General features: G+C 43.1%; 1 protein-coding gene across 2 annotated transcripts in view; it reads left to right on the top strand.

Moving 5' to 3' along the window:
- The window catches only part of btc (betacellulin, epidermal growth factor family member), an 82,572-nt gene that overhangs the window by 26,191 nt on the left and 29,460 nt on the right, over positions 1-26,921 (top strand). The window contains exons 2-5 of one of the 2 annotated variants that reach the window (XM_060935071.1): positions 1,227-1,328; positions 7,216-7,333; positions 7,485-7,631; positions 16,373-16,497. In XM_060935071.1, coding sequence (XP_060791054.1) covers positions 1,227-1,328; positions 7,216-7,333; positions 7,485-7,631; positions 16,373-16,496 — 491 coding nt within the window. In that variant the 3' untranslated portion in view covers position 16,497. Of the gene's footprint in view, positions 1-1,226; positions 1,329-7,215; positions 7,334-7,484; positions 7,632-16,369; positions 16,498-26,921 lie in introns of both variants that reach the window. The other variant, XM_060935070.1, reaches the window with a different exon arrangement.

The following is a 26,921-nucleotide window of genomic DNA, read 5'->3' as shown; positions in this document are numbered from 1 at the left end:
GCTGGTAGATCAGACTTTTGCCATAGCCGGTCGGCAAAACAGCGAAAACGTCCTTCTTGAAAAGGAATGAGCGGAGAGCCTCTTCCTGCTCATGTTTCAACGAAAACTCCAAGTCTAATTCTTCTAAAACTGATTCCAAAGCGGAGTCAAACGAGCGCTGTTCTCTAGCCGTAGCCATCTTTCCTGTTGTGCTTTCTCCAGCGTCGCGCAGCTTTGTTGTCACTTCTGCAAAAGCCCGCCCAAAGAATCCAAACAAAAACCTTGCGTTGTGATTGGCGGGCACGATTTGATGCCCGGGGTGTTTTGTTGATATGATGCGAGGCTAGACCCATTCGCAGGCAAAAAATATTTTTGGCCGCTAGGCGGGTGGGTCTAGTTTACTAGGCTAGTGGAATAAGGGGAATAAAAACTTTTATTGGAAAATAATCAGCTCCAGAATGGTAAAAGTAACTCTACCCTGTCACTGATTATTTGCCTATAACACTACGGCACGGAGGGCGGCACGGTGGTGTAGTGGTTAGCGCTGTCGCCTCACAGCAAGAAGGTCTGGGTTCGAGCCCCGTGGCCGGCGAGGGCCTTTCTGTGTGGAGTTTGCATGTTCTCCCCGTGTCTGCGTGGGTTTCCTCCGGGTGCTCCGGTTTCCCCCACAGTCCAAAGACATGCAGGTTAGGTTAACTGGTGACTCTAAATTGACCGTAGGTGTGAATGTGAGTGTGAATGGTTGTCTGTGTCTATGTGTCAGCCCTGTGATGACCTGGCGACTTGTCCAGGGTGTACCCCGCCTTTCGCCCGTAGTCAGCTGGGATAGGCTCCAGCTTGCCTGCGACCCTGTAGAACAGGATAAAGCAGCTAGAGATGAGATGAGATTACGGCACGGAGTGTTTTTAATCCTTACTTTACTAGTTACATGATGCGTGATCTAAAAGGTGGTGAAGAAAATAGAATTAACCGGACAGATTCCTCCATTATCAGACTGATTTTACAAATGGTTTATTCCCAAAGTCAGATTTATTTTATATTATTGGAAATTTTTTTTTGGTGTGTGTTATTGGAGAATAACAGCAGGAATATTGTTTGTGTTGCTCTTTAACCTCCTCCATAGGCCTCAAGTGTGACTCCTTTATCATGGAGTTGTAGATATGCAGCTGAGGATTTATATGTATTAATGCTTAGACCATATGACAACTGTGATTTGTTTGTTTGTTTTTGTTTTTCTTTGGCCATAGTTGCCCTATGCAAATACTCGCAGGCTGAATGGAATACGACGAGGAACACAGCGAATAAGACGGTGTCCTGTGGTCCCCATGACAACAGCAGCAACTGCGCAGGTAAATATCCTGGTCTCGTACCGCCCTGTTCATTTGCAACCATGTACTCCAGACCAGGCTCTTTGAGTCAGTGCTGTAGCAGGGAATTTTAAGGATTCCCTCAATTGCTGATCTATTTATAGTTATTTGGAATCAAAGCGCCAAATATTTGATTATTCTTCACTGAATAATACCGTAACTAGTCGTTTAGCCTCAAATGTTTCTCCCTGTTGTTATTATTATGTCTGTATCATACCATTTTATTCAGACCGAGTCCTAGTTCAGGGTTCTTTATTGTGTCCTAGAGCTGTTTGTGTTGATTACTAATGTGTACTGCTAGCAAACAGCTTCTCATAACATATATATTTTTCTGGTTGTAATAAAAACTCTTCCTGACCACACTCACTGATGCTGCTCTGCATGCTCAGATTGGCTGTCGTCACACTACTTATTAAAGATACTGTTAAACGCCATAAGCTGTTTTATCAGGTTACTTGTATCGGAGAATGTCTAAGGGACGGCACAGTGGTGCAGTGGTTAACATGGTCACCTCACAGCAAGAAGGTTCTGGATTCGAGCCCAGCAGCCGACGGGGACCTTTCTGTGCGGAATTTGCATGTTCTCCTCGTGTCTGGGTGGGTTTCCTCCAGGTGCTCCGGTTTCCCCCACAGTTCAAAGACATGCACTTAGGTTAACACGGGGAAGCCATGGCCTGACGTTGGGCTGAAGTGCCCTTGAGCAAGGACGCATAATGCACAACTGCTCCCCAGGCACTGTAGCATGCTCTGTGTATGTGTGCGCTCATTGCTCACTTGTGTGTTCAAATGGGTTAAATGCAGAGGTTAAATTTCACTGCGTGCTTCAGTCTGTACATGTGACAAATAAAGGCTTATTGGCTTAGCCAATTCTATAGAGGAAGATGCTGTAGTTCCTACTTTTTAATATTTTCACAAGCACAGTTTGCAGTCTGATTTGCTTTGATCATTTATTGAGGACGTGCAGTGGTGCTTGAAAGTTTGTAAACCCTTTAGGATTTTCAATATTTCTGCATAAATCTGACCTAAAATATCAGATTTTCACACAAGTCCTAAAAGTAGATAAAGAGAATCCAGTTCAACAAACGAGACAAAAAAATATTATACTTGGTCATTTTGTTTATTGAGGAAAATGATCCAATATTACATATCTGTGAGTGGCAAAAGTATGTGAACCTTTGCTTTCAGTATCTGGTGTGACCCCCTTGTGCAGCAATAACTGCAGCTAAATGTTTCCGGTAACTGTTGATCAGTCCTGCACAGTGGCTTGGAGGAATTTTAGCCCATTCCTCCGTACAGAACAGCTTCAACTCTGGGATGTTGGTGGGTTTCCTCACATGAACTGCTTGCTTCAGGTCCTTCCACAACATTTCGATTGGATTAAGGTCAGGACTTTGACTTGGCCATTCCAAAACATTAACTTTATTCTTCTTTAACCATTCTTTGGTAGAACGACTTGTGCGCTTAGGGTCGTTGTCTTGCTGCATGACCCACCTTCTCTTGAGATTCAGTTCATGGACAGATGTCCTGACATTTTCCTTTAGAATTCGCTGGTATAATTCAGAATTCATTGTTCCATCAATGATGGCAAGCCGTCCTGGCCCAGATGCAGCAAAATGGACCCAAACCATGATACTACCACCACCATGTTTCACAGATGGGATAAGGTTCTTATGCTGGAATGCAGTGTTTTCTTTCTCCAAACATAACGCTTCTCATTTAAACCAAAAAGTTCTATTTTGGTCTCATCTGTCCACAAAACATTTTTCCAATAGCCTTCTGGCTTGTCCATGTGACCTTTAGCAAACTGCAGATGAGCAGCAATGTTCTTTTTGGAGAGCAGTGGCTTTCTCCTTGCAACCCTGCCATGCACACCATTGTTGTTCAGTGTTCTCCTGATGGTGAACTCATGAACATTAACATTAGCCAATGTGAGAGAGGCCTTCAGTTGCTTAGAAGTTACCCTGGGGTCCTTTGTGACCTCGCTGACTATTACACACCTTGCTCTTGGAGTGATGTTTGTTGGTCGACCACTCCTGGGGAGGGTAACAATGGTCTTGAATTTCTTCCATTTGTACACAATCTGTCTGACTGTGGATTGGTGGAGTCCAAACTCTTTAGAGATGGTTTTGTAACCTTTTCCAGCCTGATGAGCATCAACAATGCTTTTTCTGAGGTCCTCAGAAATCTCCTTTGTTCGTGCCATTATACACTTCCACAAACGTGTGTTGTGAAGATCAGACTTTGATAGATCCCTGTTCTTTAAATAAAACAGGGTGCCCACTCACACCTGATTGTCATTCCATTGATTGAAAACACCTGACTCGAATTTCACCTTCAAATAAACTGCTAATCCTAGAGGTTCACATACTTTTGCCACTCACAGATATGTAATATTGGATCATTTTCCTCAATAAATAAATGACCCAGTATAATATCTTTGTCTCATTTGTTTAACTGGGTTCTCTGTATCTACTTTTAGGACTTGTGTGAAAATCTGATGATGTTTTAGGTCATATTTATGCAGAAAAACAGAAAATTCTAAAAGTTTCACAAACTTTCAAGCACCACTGGACTTCCAGATGGCTGTAATTTTTCATGCTTTATTCATTTGTGTGACAACATACACAAGGTTTAAGTCATATAGTGTCACCTGGTTTGGATTTTACGACTAAACGCATGGTATCATACCCCTAACTGATATGTGGTGTGTGTGCGTGTTTCATTTTAAAGTTGTGTGCATTTAAGCTTGCTGCATTCAAGTGTTATGATGTATTTTTATTGTATCTATATCCAGTCTTCATATCTGACCAATTGCCCCCATGTTGCGTCACTCACAGTGAACAAGTAAAATAAATGAGGCACAACACGGGAAAGCTATGAGTGAATTTTAAATGACCCAGATGCCCATTTGTTGTGAGCGAGAACAAACTGAATAAGCAATTGTTTTTAATATTAATGCAGCAATAAAATGTATTCAAATTAAATTCCTAATCAATAAACATAGATGAAATGTACGCATGTAGTCTGTTCGTCATAGCTGCACATGTTGTCTGTTTCAAAACCAGTAACGTATTACATTTAACAATGATTTTCACTCCCAGTTTTCAGTAGAAGAACAGAAGCAATTACTTATTTAAAGAGTAGTTAATATTGATGGTTTCCTTTTGACTTTGGAAGGACACACTGAGCTCTTGGCATGAATATGATTAAAGCTTTATACTAAATAGTGGTTATTTTTGTACAGGATTTTGGCTTTGGTAGTGTTCAAATCAGAAAGTAATAATGCACATTAGGGTTGGGCGGTATCCAAATTTTGATACCTTTAAACTGTCTGTGTTTTCCCGGGGTATACGGTATTACCGAGAAAAAAATATTTTGTTTCGGCCTACTGTGTAACGTGCGCCTACGCCTCAAATGTACTATTTGAAAGCAGCATAGCGAATTGTGTGCATTGTGGTATGGATTAAGCAGCAAAGCGAATTTTGTGCATTGATGAATGGATTAAGAGATATTTCAAAGCATCACGCAACTCTTCCTTCATCTTGAAAATAGCATTCAACTGTCATTTACACATGTCTGCGTTGAAACGCCATTTGCAGCACTATTTCACCTACTTCATCAAAAAAAAGTACACGATGAGCAGGATCATACCCTTTCAAGCATGGGAAATAAAAAAAAGAAAAAGAATCAACCAACACCCAAGTCCGTTTAGACTGCGCGATAAACCATATTCTTCAGCGCAAATGAGGCGAACCTAATTCAAATGCGTGATAGCTGCACAAGGCAAAATCATATGGGCCCACGTCATGCCATGGCGGGGAAATTAATAATCAAATGGCCTTACCTTGCTTAAAACGTTGTCTTGATCACATAACTCCTTACAATTATTCCACTTAAATCCATACGGTTTAACACACCCAACAAAGATAGCAAGCGCATTGCTAATTCCCACCAGAAACCTAACAGTTTACGCTACGATGTTTTCTTCCGTTTCTTCAGTAGATGACATTTCAAACGTTTATTACCCACATCCCAAATGTCATACGTTATATTATTTTACCTTGTTGTTACTCATGTAACCTACTCAAAACACAACTCATTGGAGAGATCTCGTGGAAGTGGAGTACCCCAGGCTATGGTGTGCCTTAGGGGACATATTAGATTTTTCGTTTGGTTTGAAACCAAAATACTGCCACACTGCCGATGTTGTATTTTTTTTTTTTGCCACTAACTCGTTATCTTGACTTGTCATCTTTCAACCGCGGTCTCGGTCTCTCTTTTTTTTTTTTTTTTTTTTTTTTTTTTTTTTTAGATAGGACAGTATAGAGAGACAGGAAATGAGCGGGGGAGAGAGAGACGGGATCGGGAAATAACCTAAATCGGGTCCCCGGATTTATGGTGCGGTGCCTTAGCCATCTGAGCCATGACACCCCCGGTCTCAGTCTCTTGCGAAGCTTTGTCAGACTCCAAATGTCACGCAGGGTTGCCATGGTAACGACATAAACAACCCTGCACGCGATGAGAACTTCTTTAGGAAATTGATAGAATTAGTGAAAATACGATCACACAGTTATTCGGGATGATCTTCAATTTATTATTTTATATTATGACCTCATGTACTCCATATTTATTTAGATATTATATATTTTTTTAAAATGACGGTAATGAGACCGATACCGTTGGTACTTTTGGATACCTCGGGATACCTTCTTACCGTAATACCGCCCAACCCTAATGCACATCATTCACAAACATTTGCTAGGAAAATTGAGCGATCAAAATAGAGCCCTGACGCCATAATTTAAAATAATATAGTTAAGGTTCATTTTAATGTATAATGTTAGACATTCAGTGATGCCCCTTTTCCACCAAATCGGTTCCAGGGCTGGTTCGGGGCCGGTGCTGGTTCACAACTCGTTCAACTTGCGAGCCAGCTGAGAACCAGTTTGCTTTTCCATAGCTCGCGGTGCCACGTCAGTTACGTCACTGTATATGTCAGTTACGTCGCTGTATACATCAGTTACGTCGCTACGTTTGCATAAACCTTGGCGCGAATATCGAAGCAAAAACAACACGGGAGAAGCAGCAGCAGCAACGACAATAATAATGGATGACTTCGCGTTTGTACAGCTGCTGCTTCTCGTCGCTTAAAAATGGCGATCTTTCGCGGTCTTGTTATTGTTGTTGGTCTTAACAACTCCGCCCCCCCGCTGACGTAAGCGGTTCTTTCCTCTGGCCCAGCAGAGAGTTGGTGCTAGCCTGGAACCGTTTTTTCTGGCCCCAGAGCCAGTTCTTTGTCAGTGGAAACAGAAAACCCGGTTCCAAACTAAGCACTGGCCCCGAACCAGCCCTGGAACTGCTTTGGTGGAAAAGGGGCATGAGTGACTTTTTACCACCAAAATGATCGTAAAGAGAATTAGGGCTGATCAGTATGCATCTGCAAAAGGTAGCGGTGTGTAATTTAATGAACAAGTCGCTAGTGATCTCATACCTGACCTGAACAAATGGAGTCCCTGTCAGGGATCATTGCGTAATAACACTTAAAAAGCATGTGTACAGTATAATAGCTAGTTGACCTACAATGAGCTAGCCTATTGTATTGCAATAATTTAAGCCATGGTAATCAGATCCTGCACCATTCAACCTGCAATTTCTCAGTAGTAAAAGCTTCAGGTTTCACATTGTTTGTTTGCCTGTTTATTTTCCACATGAACATGCAAACCACAAAACAAGCTTATATTTAAAATCAAAGGAAACTGGGAGAACGTTTGTCAGTTTTTCTCACAGATCAGTGCCAAAAATTCCTTGATTATACTGTGCCGCATTTAAATCCACTTTGGCGTCACCGTGTGACTGTCTCTTCTGCCCAGACATAAAGGATATCCACCAATGGACTGACCATTTTTCCAAGTGTCCCGAAGAGTACGCACATTATTGTATCCATGGGACGTGCCGTTTTGTGCAGGAGCAGAACACACCCACCTGTAGGTGAGTCTGCCATCTGACTGTTTCCTTAGAATGGGTTTACACCTGAAACTTGAGTACATAAACCTTGCGGTTTTATAGCCTACTATTTCTGCCATTGTTTTGTCATGCTTGTGTTCTCCACAATGCTGATATCTTTCTGCTTATCACACAGATGTGAGCGTGGTTACATCGGTGCCAGATGTGAATATTTGGACTTTGACACTTTGGTGGGCGAACAGAGGGAACTGGTCATCATTAGCATTGTATCTGGACTGGTCATTCTCCTTCTCACTGTCGTCTTTATATGTATCTGCACACAGTGAGTCCACACACAGCAGACATTTATCCATTTTATCATTTGTCAGTCTAATTCCTTGACGTGCCCCATTTATTGCATGCTTCATGTTATCAGACAGGTTCCAAGACAAAAAGATTTCCAACTCCAATTCCCAAAAAATTGGTGCACTGTAAAATGTAAATAAAAGCAGAATGTGAAGATTTGCAAATCATAGAAACGCTATAGTTCACTGAAAGGAGTGCAAAGACAACATAAATGTTGTAACTTTTTTAAAAAAAATATGTATATATGCTCATTTTGAATTTGATGTCAGCACCATATTTCAGAAAAGTTGGGACAGGGGCAACAAAAGACCGAGAAAGTTGTGTAATGCTAAAAAAACTAATTTGGTTAATTGGCAACAGGCCAGTAACGCAATTGGGTATAAAAAGAGCATCCTAGAGCAGGGTCTCCGCGGATCCTTAAAAAGTCTTAAAAAGTCTTATTTTTAATATGTGTTTTTTAAGGTCTTAAAAAGCATTATATTTCGCTATTTTTTTGAGCTATGGTATTAAATTTCACATGGGAGGTATTAAATTTCATCCGGGTAGCCTACGGTAAATGGAAAAAAAAACCAACAACATATGTCTGGATTTTTTTTCCGCGCTAACGTTATTTATTCAACCAGCGTCGTTTGTTATCAAGATGCTGAACAAGTAGCACAAGAGCCGTTGTGTGTCTAGCACTAGTTCTAATAGCGCAGGAACCACGCCACAGGGGGCAGTGTGTTCTTTTATCCATGTAGTAGAACCATTGAGAGTAGGGCAGACGAGGAAGAAGTGGTTGAACTTGAACGGAGATGGGGAAGTGTAAGTTTAGTAACAAGTGGCTTGAGGAGCCAAAATACAAAAGTTGGCTAACAACAGCAACTTCAGAATATGAAGCGAGATGTAAGGTATGTCGGAAAGACATCAAGTTAACAACAATGGGCTGTAAAGCCCTTGACGCTCACTCGAAAGGGGAAAAGCATATGCGCTATGTTGCTAGTCGGGCAACAACAGTCCCCATGCCAATGTTCGCCTCTACGGTCACAAAAAGTGCAACGCCAGCTTTAGCGTCTCCGGGTCCCAGCACAAGTGCTTTTGCGGCATTCGCCCCAACTGCTACGCTGAAGGCAGAAATACTGTGGGTTCTGCAGACGATTACCCGACACCACTCATACACTTCAAATGAAGGTGTGGGCGCAGTCTTCCAGGCAATGTTCCCCGATTCCGAGTATGCCAAATCGTTTACTTGTGGGAAAGACAAGACATCGTATCTAGCGCGATTTGGTCTGGCTCCATTTATCAAACGTGAACTTCTGGCTACCGTCAATCAAGGCAGCTTCGTTGTCATGTTTGATGAGTCTATGAATCGAACCACCAAGCGCAAGCAGCTCGACATTCACGTGAGGTATTGGGTGACGGATGAGACTGGTTCTCGAGTGCAGTCCCGGTATCTCTGATCACAGTATATGGGCCACTCAACTGCTGAGGACTTGCTGGAAAACTTCAAGGTAGGCTTCCACCAACCTAACAAATTAAGATAAGGATAAACGTCTTGTTTTCAGTGTTTCATGTAAATGGGAAATTAATACTGTAATTAGTAAGCAACTTGTGCAACTGTTTGACTTGGTTATGAGGACCTCTAGTGAGAGTGAGTGTGTGTGAGTGAGTGTGATTTATAACAAAATCCAACACACTCAGACGTCGAGCCAAAGAAAAAAGGGAGGAGTTGGTTGGCGTGAAGGCTGACATTAAGGAGAAATCCGATACACTGAGGCAGTTCGATCAGTTGTCAAACTTCCTTGTTTCCTCACTGTTTATGTTCATGGCAATACCCTACTATTAAAATATCGAGAAGGCAGCTAATGTTCTGTTTTTTAAACTGAAGATGCACTTATTTATTTAAAAAAATGCTTTGAACTTAACCTAGAGTGTGCTTTTTTTTTTTTACTGTACGTATTTGTTCCGCGGTAGTGGTCTTATTTTTTTATACTCAGTGGTCTTAAAATGGTCTTAAAAAGTATTATTTTTGCTGGTCAGAAATGTGCAGAGACCCTGTAGAGAGGCTGAGTCTCTCAGAAGTAAAGATGGGGAGGGGTTCACCACTCTGTGAAAGACTGTGTGGGCAAACAATTTAAAGTTCCCTAGTGTAACATTGCAAAGAATTTGGGAATCACACCATCTATGGTACATGATATCATTAAAAGATTCAGAGAATCTGGAGAAATCTCTGTAAGCACGAGACGAGGCTGAAAACTGGCACTGGATGCCTGTGATCTTCAGGCCCTCAGGCGACACTGCATTAAAAGCAGACGTGTCTGTAGTGGAAATCACTGTATGGGCTCAGGAACACTTCAGAAAACCATCGTCTGTAAAAACAGTTCATTAAGCCAGTATCTCACTGGGCTGCGACAGCTTGCGACAAATTGTGAACATCATTCGCGAGAGAGTTTCAAAAGTGTCTCGAAATATTCGCGAGGCTTCTCAATTTCCTCGCATGAGTCGCAAAGTGTCGCTCTTTCGTCGCTGAAATTTTAAACGTTCAAAAAATTTGTGCGACAAAATTTCTCTCAAAATAGCCGCAAATGCATCGCTGGTGTCTCAAAGCCGTCACGAACCCTTCTCAAGTCAGTTTCCGTGAGACAGGAAGAGCGAGTTCAGCCAGTATCTCACTGGGCTGCGACAGCCTGCGACTAGTTGGAGACGCAACAATTGCAATAAAATATGGGAATATCAATTCAGTGCGATTCCAAGTGAAAATTGTCGCTAATTCACATATTTTATCGCAACTGTTGTGTCTCCAACTAGTCGCAAGCTGTCGCAGCCCAGTGAGATACTGGCTTTACTGCATCCACAAATGCAAGTTAAAACCAGATATAAACAATGTCCAGAAACACCACCACCTTTTCTGGGCCCGAGCTCTCTTACGATGGACTGAGGCAAAGTGGAAAATCGTCCCAAGGTCTGATGAATCAAAAGTAGAAATTCTTTTTAGAAATTATGGACACCATGTCCTCCAGGCTAAAGAGGAGAGGGACCATCCAGCTCATCTGTGTACAGTTCAAAAGCCAGCATCTGTAATGGTATGAGGGGGCATTAGTACACATGACATGGGTAGCTTGTACATCTGGGAAGGCATCATTAATGCTGAATTATATTTCAGAGCAATATGCTGCCATTCAGACCATCTTTTTTCAGGGAAGGCCTTCCTTCTTTCGGCAAGACAATGCCAAACCGCTTTCTGCACGAATTAAAACTGCATGGCTCCGTAGTAAGAGTCCAGGTGCTAAACTGGCCTGCCTGCAGTCCAGATGTGTTTCCCATTTAAAACATTTGGTGCATTATACAGTGCAAAGGCGACGCCAAACTGCTGAGCATCTGAAATTGTATATCAGACAAGAATGGGACAACATTTCTCTTTCAAAACTACAGTAATTGGTCTCATCAGTTCCCAAACGTTTAGTGTGTTGTTAAAAGTAGAAGTGGTCCAACACAGTGGTTAGCATGCCCCCGTCCCAACTTTTCTGAAACGTGTTGCTGACATCAAATTCAAAATGAGCACGTTTAAAAAAAAAAAAAATTTCCCAGTTTCAACATTTGATATGTTGTCTTTCTACTATTTTGAACGAAATATGGGGTTTCCATGATTTGCAATTGATCGCATTCTGTTTTTATTTACAGTTTACACAGCGTCCCAACTTTTTTGGGATTGTACATTACTGAAACTATGCCACAAGATTTTTGACTTTGTAGCTTCGTTTAATTTTTACCATCATAACATACAGCACCAGTTAAAAATTTGGACACATCTACTCGTCCATAGGTATTTTGAGTATTTTCTATATGGTAGAACAATACTGAAGACATCATAATTATGAAAAAACATATGGTACATGTGTGGAATTATGTGGCAAGCAAAAAAGTGTTAATGTTTTCATATTTTGGATCCTTCAAAGTAGCTACCGTTTATCTTGACACTTGCATACTATTGGCATTATCTTAACCAGCTTCATGAGGTAGTCACCTGGAATGCTTTTCAATTAACAGGTGTGCCTCATGGAAAGTTGGTGTAATTTCTTGCTTTGTAAATGTGTTTGAGATCAAATAGTAAATAATACAGTAAATAGCCCTATTCTACAACTGTAGTAATCCTTATGATATCAAGAACTGCTCAACTAAGTAAAGAGAAATGACATCCATCGTTACTTTAAGACATGAAGTGTTTTAATTAATAAACATTGAACTAGATGGCGTGTCAACTTTTGAGTGGTACTGTATGTTATATACGTTTGTAATATTATACATGTGTAACTTAAATTTTCTCTAAGATGACTAATCTGAAAAGTGCAAAGTCCCCCCCCCCCCAAAGAAGTAAAAACGGAATGGTATGTGATATTTATGCATATTTAATAATTTGCTCCATAACATATAGATGAAAGTCTTCTGGATTTACCCGGAAATCCGGATATTTGACCAAACTTTTGAAAATCTCTGGTTTTCCAAATGGAGAAATTTATTTTTCGGATTTTTCGCGTTCCTAGATGCGGCGCAATACTTCGCATCGTCCTTGACTGGGCGCAGTCTTTAAATAGCCCAAACATAGTTCATTGATTAAAGACAGGTGGTGTTTGTTAACGGCGCGCGTGCCGGAGCTCGTTAGGCGCGCGCGCCTTCAGGTGCACAAGCTAAGGCGCGCAAGACTGACATTGTTCTGCACAAGCGCAACACAATTGCACTAGAAAGCATGTTCAAGCTGCCAGGGGAGATTATTTCCTCTTGTGTTAATAATTTGCCGTGTCAAAACAAGCAAAACTTTCCTCCTTCTTTCGACGTGAAGAGAGGTAAGCAATTTATTATATATATATTTTTTTTCCATCAAAGTTGCATTTTGTGGTTTTGAAGCCAAGTTTTAGTGCCGTTTCTAGAACACAACATCAAGAAAACGTGGAAGAAACAGCAATAATGGAGGAGCCGGTTTCTAAGCGACCTAAAACTAGCAATGGTAATTTATTTTTTGTTACATAATGCACTCAGGCTGCCCGTCAGTGTGTGACACACACACACACACACACACACACCCCCCTGAAAAATCCTAGCTACGCCCCTGATTTACATGAGAAATTTGGTATTCATTGGTGTTTAAATTTACAGACAATACGAACTAATGTAAGCAATTGGCTTCAACTCGCATAAATATGAATTGGAAATTTTTAGTTCACTTTAGCTTCTGCAAACGCACAGCTCTACTAAAAGACTGATAAACGAGGCTCAACGTCCCCAACATTGAAACCTGAAAGCTTTAGAAACTCTAACAGGCCTTTACTTTTTAACAGCACTGTTTTGGGATTTTGCTGAGTTTACCTTCAACTGTCTGATATTTTTTTCAAAGTAATGAACTGTGTAGCAGGAAAATCACCGCGTTTTCTAAACGCACTCCTGAAAATTACTCATTAACTCAGGGAATTAAATTTGATATTTTTGACATGTTAATCATTAATGTACATGAAAGAAAAAGGCTTAAGTTATAACTTGTTTTTGTGAAAATAAGTACTAAAATGCACTAGAATGCAGGGTTTTGCGTGTTATGTTATTAAAATTTTTTCGTCTTAGTTTGACTTTCAAAAGTTAAGGATTTTTTTTCCTCCACTTTCATCTCTAATAACAACCAACCTTTTCTTGCTGATTACATTCCTGTAAAAGATGTGGCACAAGATATAGTCAGATTAAATGTTGCCAGTGTGTTTCTATGATTTAAAGCATTCATACAGGCTCTCTGCACTCTAAAAGTCCTAGTCAGTCCACATATTTGGGTTAATTCCTGCTCCAAACACACCAGAGGCCAATAACAAAGGCTGGAGAATGCTGCTTGTCCGGCTCAGAGGTGTTGGGAACAGGAATATATGGCCTGGCTCGGGACTGGATTGATCACATCTGTCCAGATTCAGCGTCTCTTATCAATTAAATTTTTGATGAAATGAGCATAAAATCAAGTGCAGTGAGTGGTATGTTTCAAATATAAGTTTCAAAGAACGTCAGAATGGGTGTTAATCAGTCAACTTTGCAACTGATGAATCAGTAAGCTCTGACAGTGGGGCAAAAAAGTATTGTCAGTCACCAATTGTGCAAGTTCTCCCACTTAAAAAGATGAGAGGCCTGTAATTTTCATCATAGGTACACCAACTATGAGAGACAAAATGAGGAAAAAAAAATCCAGAAAATCACATTGTCTGATTTTTAAAGAATGTATTTGCAAATTATGGTGGAAAATAAGTATTCGGTCAATAACAAAAGTTCATCTCAATACTTTGTTATATACCCTTTGTTGGCAATGACAGAGGTCAAACGTTTTCTGCAAGTCTTCACAAGGTTTTCACACACTGTTGCTGGTATTTTGGCCCATTCCTCCATGCAGATCTCCTCTAGAGCATTGATGTTTTGGGGCTGTCGCTGGGCAACACGGACTTTCAACTCCCTCCAAAGATTTTCTATGGGGTTGAGATCTGGAGACTGGCTAGGCCACTCCAGGACCTTGAAATGCTTCTTATGAAGCCACTCCTTCGTTGCCCGGGCGGTGTGTTTGGGATCATCGTCATGCTGAAAGACCCAGCCACGTTTCATCTTCAATGCCCTTGCTGATGGAAGGAGGTTTTCACTCAAAATCTCACGATACATGGCCCCATTCATTCTTTCCTTTACACGGATCAGTCGTCCTGGCCCCTTTGCAGAAAAACAGCCCCAAAGCATGATGTTTCCACCCCCATGCTTCACAGTAGGTATGGTGTTCTTTGAATGCAACTCAGCATTCTTTCTCCTCCAAACACAAGTTGAGTTTTTACCAAAAAGTTCTATTTTGGTTTCATCTGACCATATGACATTCTCCCAATCCTCTTCTGGATCATCCAAATGCTCTCTAGCAAACTTCAGACGGGCCTGAACATGTACTGGCTTAAGCAGGGGGACACGTCTGGCACTGCAGGATTTGAGTCCCTGGCGGCGTAGTGTGTTACTGATGGTAGCCTTTGTTACTTTGGTCCCAGCTCTCTGCAGGTCATTCACTAGGTCCCCCCGTGTGGTTCTGGGATTTTTGCTCACTGTTCTTGTGATCATTTTGACCCCACGGGATGAGATCTTGTGTGGAGCCCCAGATCAAGGGAGATTATCAGTGGTCTTGTATGTCTTCCATTTTCTAATAATTGCTCCCACAGTTGATTTCTTCACACCAAGCTGCTTACCTATTGCAGATTCAGTCTTCCCAGCCTAGTGCAGGTCTACAATTTTGTTTCTGGTGTCCTTTGACAGCTCTTTGGTCTTGGCCATAGTGGAGTTTGGAGTGTGACTGTTTGAGGTTGTGGACAGGTGTCTTTTATACTGATAACGAGTTCAAACAGGTGCCATTAATACAGGTAACGAGTGGAGGACAGAGGAGCCTCTTAAAGAAGTTGTTACAGGTCTGTGAGAGCCAGAAATCTTGCTTGTTTGTAGGTGACCAAATACTTATTTTACCGAGGAATTTGCCAATTAATTCATTAAAAATCCTACAATGTGATTTCCTGGATTCTTTCCCCCCATTCTGTCTCTCATAGTTGAAGTGTACCTATGATGAAAATTACAGGCTTAAGTGGGAGAACTTGCACAATTGGTGGCTGACTAAATACTTTTTGCCCCACTGTACGTGTCCCTGATTTTACACATCATATGCATATAACATGCTTGACCATTCTATCCATAATTTAGAATAAAATGCTTCTGCTAGCCATTGTTGGCATTTTATTTGCTTGAAACGTTTATATGCGTCTCATTTGCATGAAGCACCCCCTAATTTATTCGTATAAACATAAATTTACACAGTGATTTTCATACAGTTTCCGTGATCAAAACACTTCCTTGTTTGCCATTATTGGCGCATAGTTGCTGTCTGCTTTATTAGGTACACCTGCACGTTCATGCAGTTGTCGAATCAGCTAATCATATGGCAGCAGCGCAATGCAGAAAAATCATGCATGTACAGGTCAAAAGCTGCAGTTAATGTTCATCTCAAACATCAGAATGAAGAAAAAGCCTGATCTCTGTGACTTTGGTCGTGGTATGGGTTTTGGTACCAGATCGGCTGGTTTGAGTATTTCAGAAACTGCTCATCTCCTGAGATTTTCACACACAACAGTCTCTAGAATTAACATAGAATGGTGCAAAAAAAAAATCCCAAAAAACACTAAGCTCTTGGCTTGTATTTTGTGTGTCGCATACATTAGGACCTCTGGTGTTCAAACAGTACAAGTGCATTAGATTCGTAATTAATTGAAGGCTGAAATGAGCAATACGAATTGTTCATTCCCATGATGCACATCAGATATATATATATATTTTTCTTTTTTGCCATATGATGCATCATGTATCATTACACCCCTAACTAATATGCACATAATTTATGTAAACCGCATGCTAATTTAAAACTCTGCTTTTCAGTGAGATGAGAAACGCCCTAATTTACCAATATGCATATCATTTACATGAAACGCTCTAATTTACCTGCGCGGCATTTTAAATAGTTATCTATATATTTGTATGCATATTATGCATGTAATTTATATGATGGCCCAAAACCATTATGTAGTTGTTTGACTAGTTTGTCTTATTTAAACTTATTGTTTTTTCCTGATTTTTTTTTTCTTCTGTAAGCGTTGTAGAAGCTAAACTTTGCACTACATTAAGTATAATTACAGTGCTTTCTTTTTTCAGCAGAAGGCTATATCGAAAAAAGAGAAGAAAACGGAAGAAAAGGGATGAAGTGGAGCGGCTGAACACACTAAGCACAAATGAAGCTCCACCTGCTATCGGGGAAGTGTCTGACACGAACATAGTATGAGGTAAGAAGTCCTTCTTCAAATGCATTTTGATCATTCCGCATTGTTAAGGTCACATGACCCAGAAGAATGCAAGGGGTTTAAATGTTATCCTTCTGTACCTACACATAGATGACACATTAACATGCCATCAGGCCAAACAAAATATGTGATTCCTGGGTTTTCAAAATAGGGTGGGTAGGTAGGGAAAAAAAATTTGTTTATCCCAAAAGTTTACGACAAATTTTCTAGGGTAGGTAGGAAAAAGTGAGAAGTTTCCTTTGAAAACTTTTTTTGCAAAATACTCGTTAAACGTTTGCAACTGATCCCAGAATGTCAGGTGGTGTTTACATTAGACCGTATCCGTCTCGTTTTTGTCGTGGATGCACTGTCCATTCACATTAAAACGCTGGGAAACGACTCCACAGGCGGAACAATTTGAATCCACCAGGGCCCACGTATTCAACCCAGTTCGTATCTGATCCGGTGCTGTGTAAACATTGAGATACGAGGAAACGCAGTGCTGAGCTCTAGCTGACGTCGTCATTGGACAACGTCACTGTGACATCCACCTTCCTGATTCGCTGGCGTTGTTCATGCCACGTTGGTCATGTGACGCGACTGCTGAAAACGGCGTGGACTTCACTTCCTGCTATTGTTTCCGCCTTGTATCACCTTTTTGTTTTTCATTAAAGAGTATAAAAGTATGAATATAATGCTTTGCTTTGTCATTCTTAATGTTGTTCATGGTAAGATGCAAATACTGCCCATTGTGTAGTTATGGTTGTCTTTAGGCTTGCCATCCTTCCACTTGCAAGTGGTGAGTGACTTGCGCATGCCCGATATGCACTGGGATCACACACACAGCGGCTCAGTCCCGAATCATTGCTCGTGCGCTTCACTCGCGCGCTCTGTGAGCTGCGCAGGGCCAGAGTGCACACCCTCCAGAGGGCACTCGCTGTTCAGGGCGGAGTGATTTGGAGCGCAGCCGCTGAGGAGGAAGCGCTGAGCCGCACTGACACATTTCAACTTGCGTGCCGTCTAATTAGTCATGTGATTAGCATATCCGTGTATTGGCGTTGCTGTGTGCACGCGAATCGTGTATTGGCGTTGCTGTGTGCACGCGAATCGTTTTAAAAACGTTAATCTGATGATCTGCTGATACGGTCTAATGTAAACACCACCTCAGAACTGTGTGATTTGTTGTAGGAAACAATGTTGTAGTTACTCTATAGTTCTTCATTTGGAAATATTTTTAATTGTTGTGAATATCTTTTGCATTGCAATAGGCTGATTTGACAAGCAAACATTTCTGTCCACTGTGTCGCTTTTTGTTCCGAGGCGAACCTCCATTTTATAGGCACCCGGAAGAATCGATGAAATATACTGCGCATGTGCAAGCAGTCGTTTACATCGGACCCTTAGAGGCATGAACACAAGGGTGGCCAGTTTTTCTACTTAAAAATCTAAGATAATCATCATTGTAACACTAGCAAGAATATGCAGCGTTGTTCAGCTATGTATTTGACTGCATCTAACGGTGACCCCTGTCTAGAAATGCCTACGAAACTTGGCTTTGCTGTGACCTTCGGTGTCTGAGTTATAAACGTTTAAAGGTGGGCTGGAGCCATGGATCAATCAAAACTTAAGTCGCTGAGCAGCGCTTGCACGGTGGCGAATGACTGGCCTTGGCACCGTCCTACCAGGCCGTGCCCATGCTGGTTTGAAAGGGCTGGGGTAGAGGGAGGTGCGTGTTGGTTGTCAATTTACTCCTGACGGGCCTCGTGTCTTTCGGCAAATACCGAGTGGTTTATATGACACGCCCTAGCGGTAGAGATGTCCCGATCCAGGTTTTTGCACTTCCGATCCGATACCGATATTTTTTTTCACTTCCGATCCGATACCGATACTGGCCGATACGATACCGGCCTATCCGAGCATGTATTAAAGTTCAAAGTTATTTACCTTCCTTACCTAGTTGTCAGACTCATGTTGAAAAGGGTTTTAGTACTCTTGAGAACAGCTAGCCAGCTGAATTAGGTGAGTTTGAATAATACACAATGGTTGATAACAAGAAACTGACCTGTTTATTCAGGGATAAACACAAAATAGACAGCATTATAAATAAAAAAACAGAAATGGCATCAGTGGTCAGTAAAAAGTGCAAATAAGACTGTAAACTGTATCAAAAAAGCAAAGCACATAAACAACCTTATCTGTATCTATAATATAGTCTATTAACTCAGCATCAGTACTCTTCTCTTGAACAAGTGTAAACCAAGGCTTTAAAAATCAGTGCAAATAATACTGTAAACTATTTAAAAACAAAAATGCCTTCTACTCCCCAATCTGCTAGTGTTAGTTGTGTAGGACCTTTCTTTTTGTCTGCAGTTTTTTTTAAGATACTCTTCGTGTTCTTTATGGTGGTATTTTGCTAAATGCTTTATTAAGTTGGTTGTATTAAAACTTCTTACAGCTTTACCACCACGCCTGACTTTATTGTGGCATATGTTGCACTCCACCTCTTCGTCTTTGTCGTCCTTTAGGGTAAAATGATCCCACACAGCTGACATCTTTACCGTGAAACTACTGCTAAATTTACATCGCCGTGATAATGTAGAAGATGCCACTGAGGTAAATTGTAAGACGCTAATGCTGGTGCTGAAGGTGTGCTGGAAAATGCGGACCGGATTTTGGGGAAACCAGAGCAAAAAACTGGAATGGATTATCTAAATCGGTGCGCTGGAAAACCCGGAGCGGACTTTTTTTTAAAAATGGATCGGGAGTCTGGATCGGAATTTTTCTGCGCCTGCCGATCCGATCCCGATGCGCATTTTTTGCTGATATCGGCGGCCGATCCGATCCTAATATCGGATCGGGACAACCCTGCCTAGCGGTTCTCGTTTGACTTGCCAGGTGGCTGCCAAGCAGGTAGGGTCGGGCGCGAGAAATAGTTTGTTTATCGTGGTCATAAACAGTTGAAGGGTCAGTGTTTTTACAGGGTCGGTCGGGTAACCGGAAACACGTATTATTTTGTTTGGCCTCACGACTTATTGGGCTAGAATGGTCATTTGAGTGTTTTAAAATCTCAGATACTTCTGATAGGGCTGTTTGTGTGGAAGAGATGTTTTTTTTTTTTTTGAAAACTCTGCTTATGTAGACATGAGAGATTTTCAAAAATGTTCATTTTACCAGGAATTTTTTTTGTGTGTATAAGTTTTCGAAAATGTGCGTGCGAGAATGGGGCCTGAGAGCAGTCCCAAATCACAGCTGTGCCACTCATCCAAATAAACACAAGAGAAACAAATATGAAATTAGTGTCTCATTAAATGTTGCTCAAGGACCACAGAATGTTGCGCAGCGAGCAGTAATCACTGCAACCAGCACTACAAAAAATGTAAATGGCCTGTTTCTGCTATGGAGTTGGAAATCTCCTTGGTGATGCTGATTGGCCAGACTTCTGGTTCATTTGGGACTGAATAACAATGTATGCATGCTCAAAACAAAAATGCAAAAATCTCTAATCCCACACTGTAGTTTCTTAAATTCACTTGCTTTTTATTTTCTGCACAAACGAGTGCACCAACAGTGACTTCTGATAACATGATGTAAACAGCAACTCTGCCATGAGCTTTAAATTGTGCATTGATTCTTGGGCGATTAAAAGTCCTGTCCTTTCCACTCGGCATGAATCCTCGACCTTGTAAGCTCAGTTGAAACCCATCTATTAGATGAAATGGATGGTAGCAGTGTCCATGTTTCTGTACCATAAATGGACAATGAATGTGATCCCCACTGAGCCACTTTAACAGCTGGAAGGCACCAGTTCTGGCTCTAAAAGGAGACCTTGTTCATAAAGTCAACAACTCTAAATCACGCCTGCTGTCGTAGGCATGTATGCAGGATGACATTCTACGGAAATTTCGATCACGTGGCCACAACAACAGGGAACCATTTGCCTGTTTGCTCACTGGCAAACTTTTATTGATTGATTTATTGATTTAAAAAAAAAAGTGTGTATATATATATATATATATATATATATATATATATGTGTGTATGTATGTGTATATATATATATATATATATATATATATATATATATATATATATATATATATATATGTGTGTATGTATGTGTATATATATATATATATATATATATATATATATATATATATATATAAAATATTTTACACACACACACACACACACAATTCCAAAATGTTGGGATTTGCAAATCATCAAAACCCTACATTTCATTGAAAACGGTACAAAGAACAACATATTAAATGCTGAAACTGAGATCTTATTTTTTGAAAAACACGTACTCATTTTGAATTCAGTGTCGGCAACATGTTTAAAATTTTTTTTTTTTAAATTGTTAAATGTACATCAGAGCACAGTGAAATTCTTTCTCTGCATTTCACCCATCTAGGGATGTGAGTGCACACAGGAAGCAGTTGGGGAGTTAGGTGCTTTGCACAAGGGCACTTCAGCCATGGATGTAGAGGGAAGGGAATGTGCTGTTCATTCATTCATTCCCCCCCCCCCCCCCCCCCCCACACACACACACACACACACACACACATTTTCCTCTTGGTTCAGGGAATTGAACTGGTGACCTTTTGGTGCCAAATCTGCTTCTCTAACCTTTCGGTCAAAAAGAGCATCCCAGGCAACTATCCAGGGCTCGACATTAACAGTAGCCCGATTGCCCGGGGCAATCATTCAATAGATTCGGACAACCAGACTCTCACAAATGCTTGCCCGATCGGGCAACTTCCCAAATATGTCAACTTGCGTGAAAAACGATGTTTATTCATTCATATTATGATGAAATTCCATCACGATTTGCGATTGTTTGACTCGGAAAGACCGCGTCCATGTTATTACGGGATATTCAACAACTAGCGGAATTCACATTTGCACATCGCGGGCTCCCCTCCTAGAACTGCCACCTTATTGTGGTGGAGGGGTTTGTGTGCTTGAATGATCCTAGGAGCTATGTTGTCGGGGGCATTATGCCCCTGTCAGGGTTTCCCAAGGCAGACAGGTCCTAGGTGACAGGCCAGACCAAGAACAGTTCACCAAAAACCCCTATAGAGAAAAAAGCAAGGACCGTGACGTCGCCCGTTATGACGCAGCCGGGGCCCCACCCTGGAGCCAGGCCCGGGGTTGGGGCTCGTATGCGAGCGCTTGGTGACCGGGCCTTTGCCCATGGGGCCCGGCCGGGCTCAGCCCGAAGAGGTGACGTGGGCCCGACCTCCTGTGGGTTCACCACCCACAGAGGTAGCAGTAAGGGATTGGTGCAGTGTGGATTGGGTGGCAGTCGAAGGCAGGGGCCTCGACGACCTGATCCCCGGACACAGCGGCTGGTTGTTGGGACATGGAATGTCACTTCGCTGGGGGGGAAAGCGCCTGAGCTTGTGCGGGAGGTTGAGAGGTACCGGCTAGAGATAGTCGGGCTCACCTCCACGCACAGCTTGGGCTCTGGAACCCAGCTCCTCGAGAGGGGCTGGACTTTCCACTTCTCTGGAGTCGCCCGTGGTGAGTGGCGGCGGGCTGGTGTGGGCTTGCTTATAGCTCCCCAGCTCAGCCGCCATGTGTTGGAGTTCACCCCAGTGAACGAGAGCGTCGCCTCTCTGCGCCTTCGGATTGGGGAGAGGGCTCTTGCTGTTTGTGCCTACGGGCCAAATAGCAGTATAGAGTATCCGGCCTTCTTGGAGTCCCTGGGAGAGGTACTGAGGGGTGCTCAGACTGGGGACTCCATTGTGCTACTGGGGGACTTCAATGCTCACGTGGGCGATGACAGTGACACCTGGAGGGGTGTGGTTGGGAGAAACGGCCTCCTCGATCTGAACCCGAGTGGTATTTTGTTATTGGACTTCTGTGCTAGTCACGGTTTGTCCATAACGAACACTATGTTCGAGCATAGGGGTGTCCATAAGTGCACGTGGCACCAGGACACCTTAGGTCGGAGGTCGATGATCGACTTTGTAGTCGTTTCATCTGATCTCCGGCCCTATGTCTTGGACACTCGGGTGAAGAGAGGGGCTGATCTGTCAACTGATGACCACCTGGTGGTGAGTTGGATCCGCTGGCGGAGGAGGAAGCTGGACAGACCTGGCAGGCCCAAACGTATGGTGAGGGTCTGCTGGGAACGTCTGGCCGAGCACTCTGTTGGGGAGGTCTTTTAACTCCCAACTCTGGGAGAGCTTTTCCCAGCTTCCGAGGGAGGCGGGGGACATTGAGTCTGAGTGGACCATGTTCTCTACCTCCACTGTGGACGCAGCTGTTCGGAGCTGTGGCCGCAAGGTCTCCGGTGCCTGTCGTGGCGGCAATCCCCGAACCCGGTGGTGGACACCGGAAGTAAGGGATGCCGTCAAGCTGAAGGAGTCCTATCGGGCCATGTTGACCTCCGGGACTCCTGAGGCAGCTGATGGGTATCGGCAGGCCAGGCGTGCTGCAGCTCGGGCAGTTGCGGAGGCAAAAACTCGGAACTGGGGGGAGTTCGGGGAGGCCATGGAGAAGGACTATCGGTCGGCCTCGAAGAAATTCTGGCAAACCGTCCGGCGCCTCGGGAGGGGGAAGCAGTACTCTGCCAACACTGTTTACAGTGCGGGTGGGGAGCTGTTGACCTCGACTGGGGACATTGTCGGGCGGTGGAAGGAATACTTTGAGGATCTCCTCAATCCCACCGTCATGTCTTCCACTGAGGAGACTGAGGCTGATGACTCAGAGGTGGACTCGTCCATTACCCAAGCCGAAGTCCCTGAGGTGGTTTGCAAGTTCCTCGGTGGCAAGGCACCAGGGGTGGATGAGATCCGCCCTGAGTATCTCAAGTCTCTGGATGTTGTGGGGCTGTCTTGGTTGACACGCCTCTGCAACATCGCGTGGCGGTCGGGGACAGTGCCTCTGGAGTGGCAGACTGGGGTGGTGGTCCCTCTTTTTAAGAAAGGGGACCGGAGAGTGTGCTCCAATTATAGGGGAATCACACTTCTCAGCCTCCCAGGGAAAGTTTACTCCAGGGTACTGGAGAGGAGAATTCGACCAATAGTCGAACCTCGGATCCAGGAGCAACAATACGGTTTTCGTCCTGGTCGCGGAACACTGGACCAGCTCTATACCCTTCATAGGGTGCTCGAGGGTTCATGGGAGTTTGCCCAACCAGTCCACATGTGCTTTGTGGATCTGGAGAAGGCATTCGACCGTGTCCCCCGTGGTATTCTGTGGGGGGTGCTTCGGGAGTATGGGGTTTGGGGCTCTTTGCTAAGGGCTGTCCGGTCCCTGTACGAACGGAGCAGGAGTCTGGTTCGCATTGCCGGCGGTAAGTCAGACCTGTTCCCAGCGCATGTTCGACTCCGGCAGGGCTGCCCTTTGTCACCGGTTCTGTTCATAATTTTTATGGACAGAATTTCTAGGCGCAGCCAGGGGCCGGAAGGAATCCTGTTTGGGAACCACAGGATTTCATCTCTGCTTTTTGCGGATGTTGTTGTCCTGTTGGCTTCTTCAAACCAGGACCTTCAGCATGCACTGGGGCGGTTTGCAGTCGAGTGTGAAGCGGCTGGGATGAGAATCGGCACCTCCAAGTCCGAGGCCATGGTTCTCAACCGGAAAAGGGTGGCTTGCCCTCTCCAGGTTGGTGAAGTCCTGCCTCAAGTGGAGGAGTTTAAGTATCTCGGGATCTTGTTCACGAGTGAGGGAAGGATGGAGCGTGAGATCGACAGGCAGATCGGTGCAGCCTCCGCAGTGATGCGGTCGCTTTACCGGTCCGTCGTGGTGAAGGAGCTGAGCCAAAAGGCGAAGCTCTCAATTTACCGGTCGATCTACGTTCCGACTCTCACCTATGGTCATGAGCTTTGGGTAGTGACAGAAAGAACAAGATCGCGGATACAAGTGGCCGAAATGAGTTTCCTTCGCAGGGTGGCTGGGCGCTCCCTTAGAGATAGGGTGAGAAGCACAGTCACTCGGGAGGAGCTTGGAGTAGAGCCGCTGCTCCTCCACATCGAGAGGAATCAGCTGAGGTGGCTCAGGCATCTTTTTCGGATGCCTCCTGGACGCCTCCCTGGGGAGGTGTTCCAGGCATGTCCCCCCAGGAGGAGGCCCCGGGGAAGACCCAGGACACGCTGGAGGGACTATGTCTCTCGGCTGGCCTGGGAACGTCTCTGTGTTCTTCCCGAGGAGCTGGCCGAGGTGTCTGGGGAAAGGGAAGTTTGGGCTTCCATGCTTAGACTGCTGCCTCCGCGACCCGGTCCCGGATAAGCGGAAGAAGACGAGACGAGACATCGCGGGCTTGCAATGCAGTTTCCCATTGCTAATAATTATCGCGTAGTGCATATTCAGTGTTCTATTCAGACCCTCCAGGATTTCGCGATGTTGCGATTTGCAACTTCAACGCAAATTCAACCAATCCCCGCAACTTTCCCGCAAATTTGACCAATCGTTGGCGTCGTCTTGAGGTGACGTCGACAAACTACCTTCTGCCTTACTTCCGTGTATACGTTCAAGAGAAGCAGCATGTGCGCAGTGTTGCCAGATTGGGCGGTTTTAAGTGCATTTTGGCAGGTTTTGAACATGTTTTGGGCTGGAAAACGTCAGCAGTATCTGGCAACACTGCATGTGCGAGTCAGTGTTTATGTAGGCTTAAATTCTGTTATGTTTACAGTGAAGCACTGTGTGCACTTTACATTATTTTTTTTAACTTAATACAAGAAATTAATGGATGCCAACATTTTTGCCAAAATGGTATTTTATTTTCCATTGTTTAGGCAGCTTCAGCATCATACTGTGAGATTCTGTTCAAATTGTTTTTTTTCTTCTATGAAGCCTGAGCCAATTATTGTTTAATTTAGTCTTCAGGAGAGACTGCCTGCACACAGTACTAGTATTAATAGTTTTTTTTCTTACATGAAAGCTGAGGCATTTATATTATATTTTAAGGTAACTTCATGTTGTGCTGTGAGGTTCTATGCACTTTAACTTTTGAACCAACAGGTGCATTTGGATAAGTAAAGCCTATTTTTCTGCATTTTTGTAGTCCTGCTAATCTTTTATATTGGTAAAGTTGTTTATAGGACCATTTCTCAGTGTCTGTTTTTTTTTTTTTTTTTAAATTTGTTTATTGGGCAACGGCAAAGACACAACAAAAGAACACATGCATATAGCCCACTTGTTTTTTTTTTTTCCCCAACAATGAAAACCCCCCCCCCCCCCCCACACACACACACACCCCTCCCACACACATAAAAGAAAAGGGGGGAAGAAAGAAAGAAAAAGGGAAATAAAAAACAAAGAAGAAAAGAAACTTACAATCCAAAAAAACAACAATGATTTAAAAAAAAAAAAAGCCTCAGGCCTGTGCCCCCTCCGGCTCAACCTCCGTGGTATCTATAATCGATAGAAGGGGGTCCCAAGTCCTGCCAAAACGGCTTAGTGAACCCTTGGCAGAGAACCTGATCTTTTCCAGCTTCAAAGCAAACAAAACCTCCCTGATCCATCTACTGAAAGTAGGGGGTTCAGTACATTTCCATTTAAGTAAGATCAGACGCCTTGCCAGCAGGGAGCAGAAGGCCATACAGTGCTGGGCCTCACTGGAGAAAGGTTTGGATTGAAGGATTCCAAAAAGAGCTGGAAGGGGATGAGGTTCACTCCCAGTGTCATAGGCACTGTGGAGGGTCGCAAATATCTCGGACCAAAAAGTTCTCAATTTAGGGCATGACCAAAACATATGCATGAGATCAGCTGGTGACTGGTTGCATCTATTGCAGGAGTCTGCAACATTGGGGTAGAATTTTGACAATCTGTGATTCGTATAGTAGGTCCTATGTATTAATTTGCATTGGATTAGCCCATGTCGTGCACAGATAGATGAGTCATATACCAGTCTTAGTATATTAGCCCACTGGTCCTCCTCAAGGGTTAGGCCTAGATCTTGTTCCCATAGATTTTTCGTTTGTTGGGGGAAAACAGAGGTAATGGAGTCCAATGCCCTAAAAATATGTGAAATAGTTGCTCGCTGATTGGGGTCTATCAAGAAGAGTTCATCCAATAAGGTTTGTGTAGGAAGATTTGGGAAGTCAGGGTAATTTTTCTGAACAAAGTCCCTGATTTGAAAAAAACGAAAAAGGTGTGAGGGGGAAAGCTTAAACTTGGTTGACAAGCTAGTGAAGGACATGAAAATGCCACCATCATAAAGATCATTAATTGAAACTATGCCCCTCTCAAACCACAACTTAAAGGCAGAGTCCATAATAGACGGTTTAAAGTTATGGTTACTTAGTATTGGTGCATGGATTGAGCAATCTTTCAAGCCAAAGTGTCTCCTAAATTGTGACCAGATTTTGAGCGACTGTTTGACTACTGGATTTGAGCTTGCCTCAGTTGTTGACAAGGTAAGAGGAGAGCACAGCCATGCCCTCAGGGAGGACTGAGACGAAGACAGTTCC

This window comes from Neoarius graeffei, chromosome 12, assembly GCF_027579695.1.
Source record: "Neoarius graeffei isolate fNeoGra1 chromosome 12, fNeoGra1.pri, whole genome shotgun sequence".
NCBI classification, from domain to species: Eukaryota; Metazoa; Chordata; class Actinopteri; order Siluriformes; family Ariidae; genus Neoarius; species Neoarius graeffei.
The sequence above is the reverse complement of the archived record's forward strand: the minus strand, read 5'-3'. Positions and strand labels throughout refer to the sequence as shown.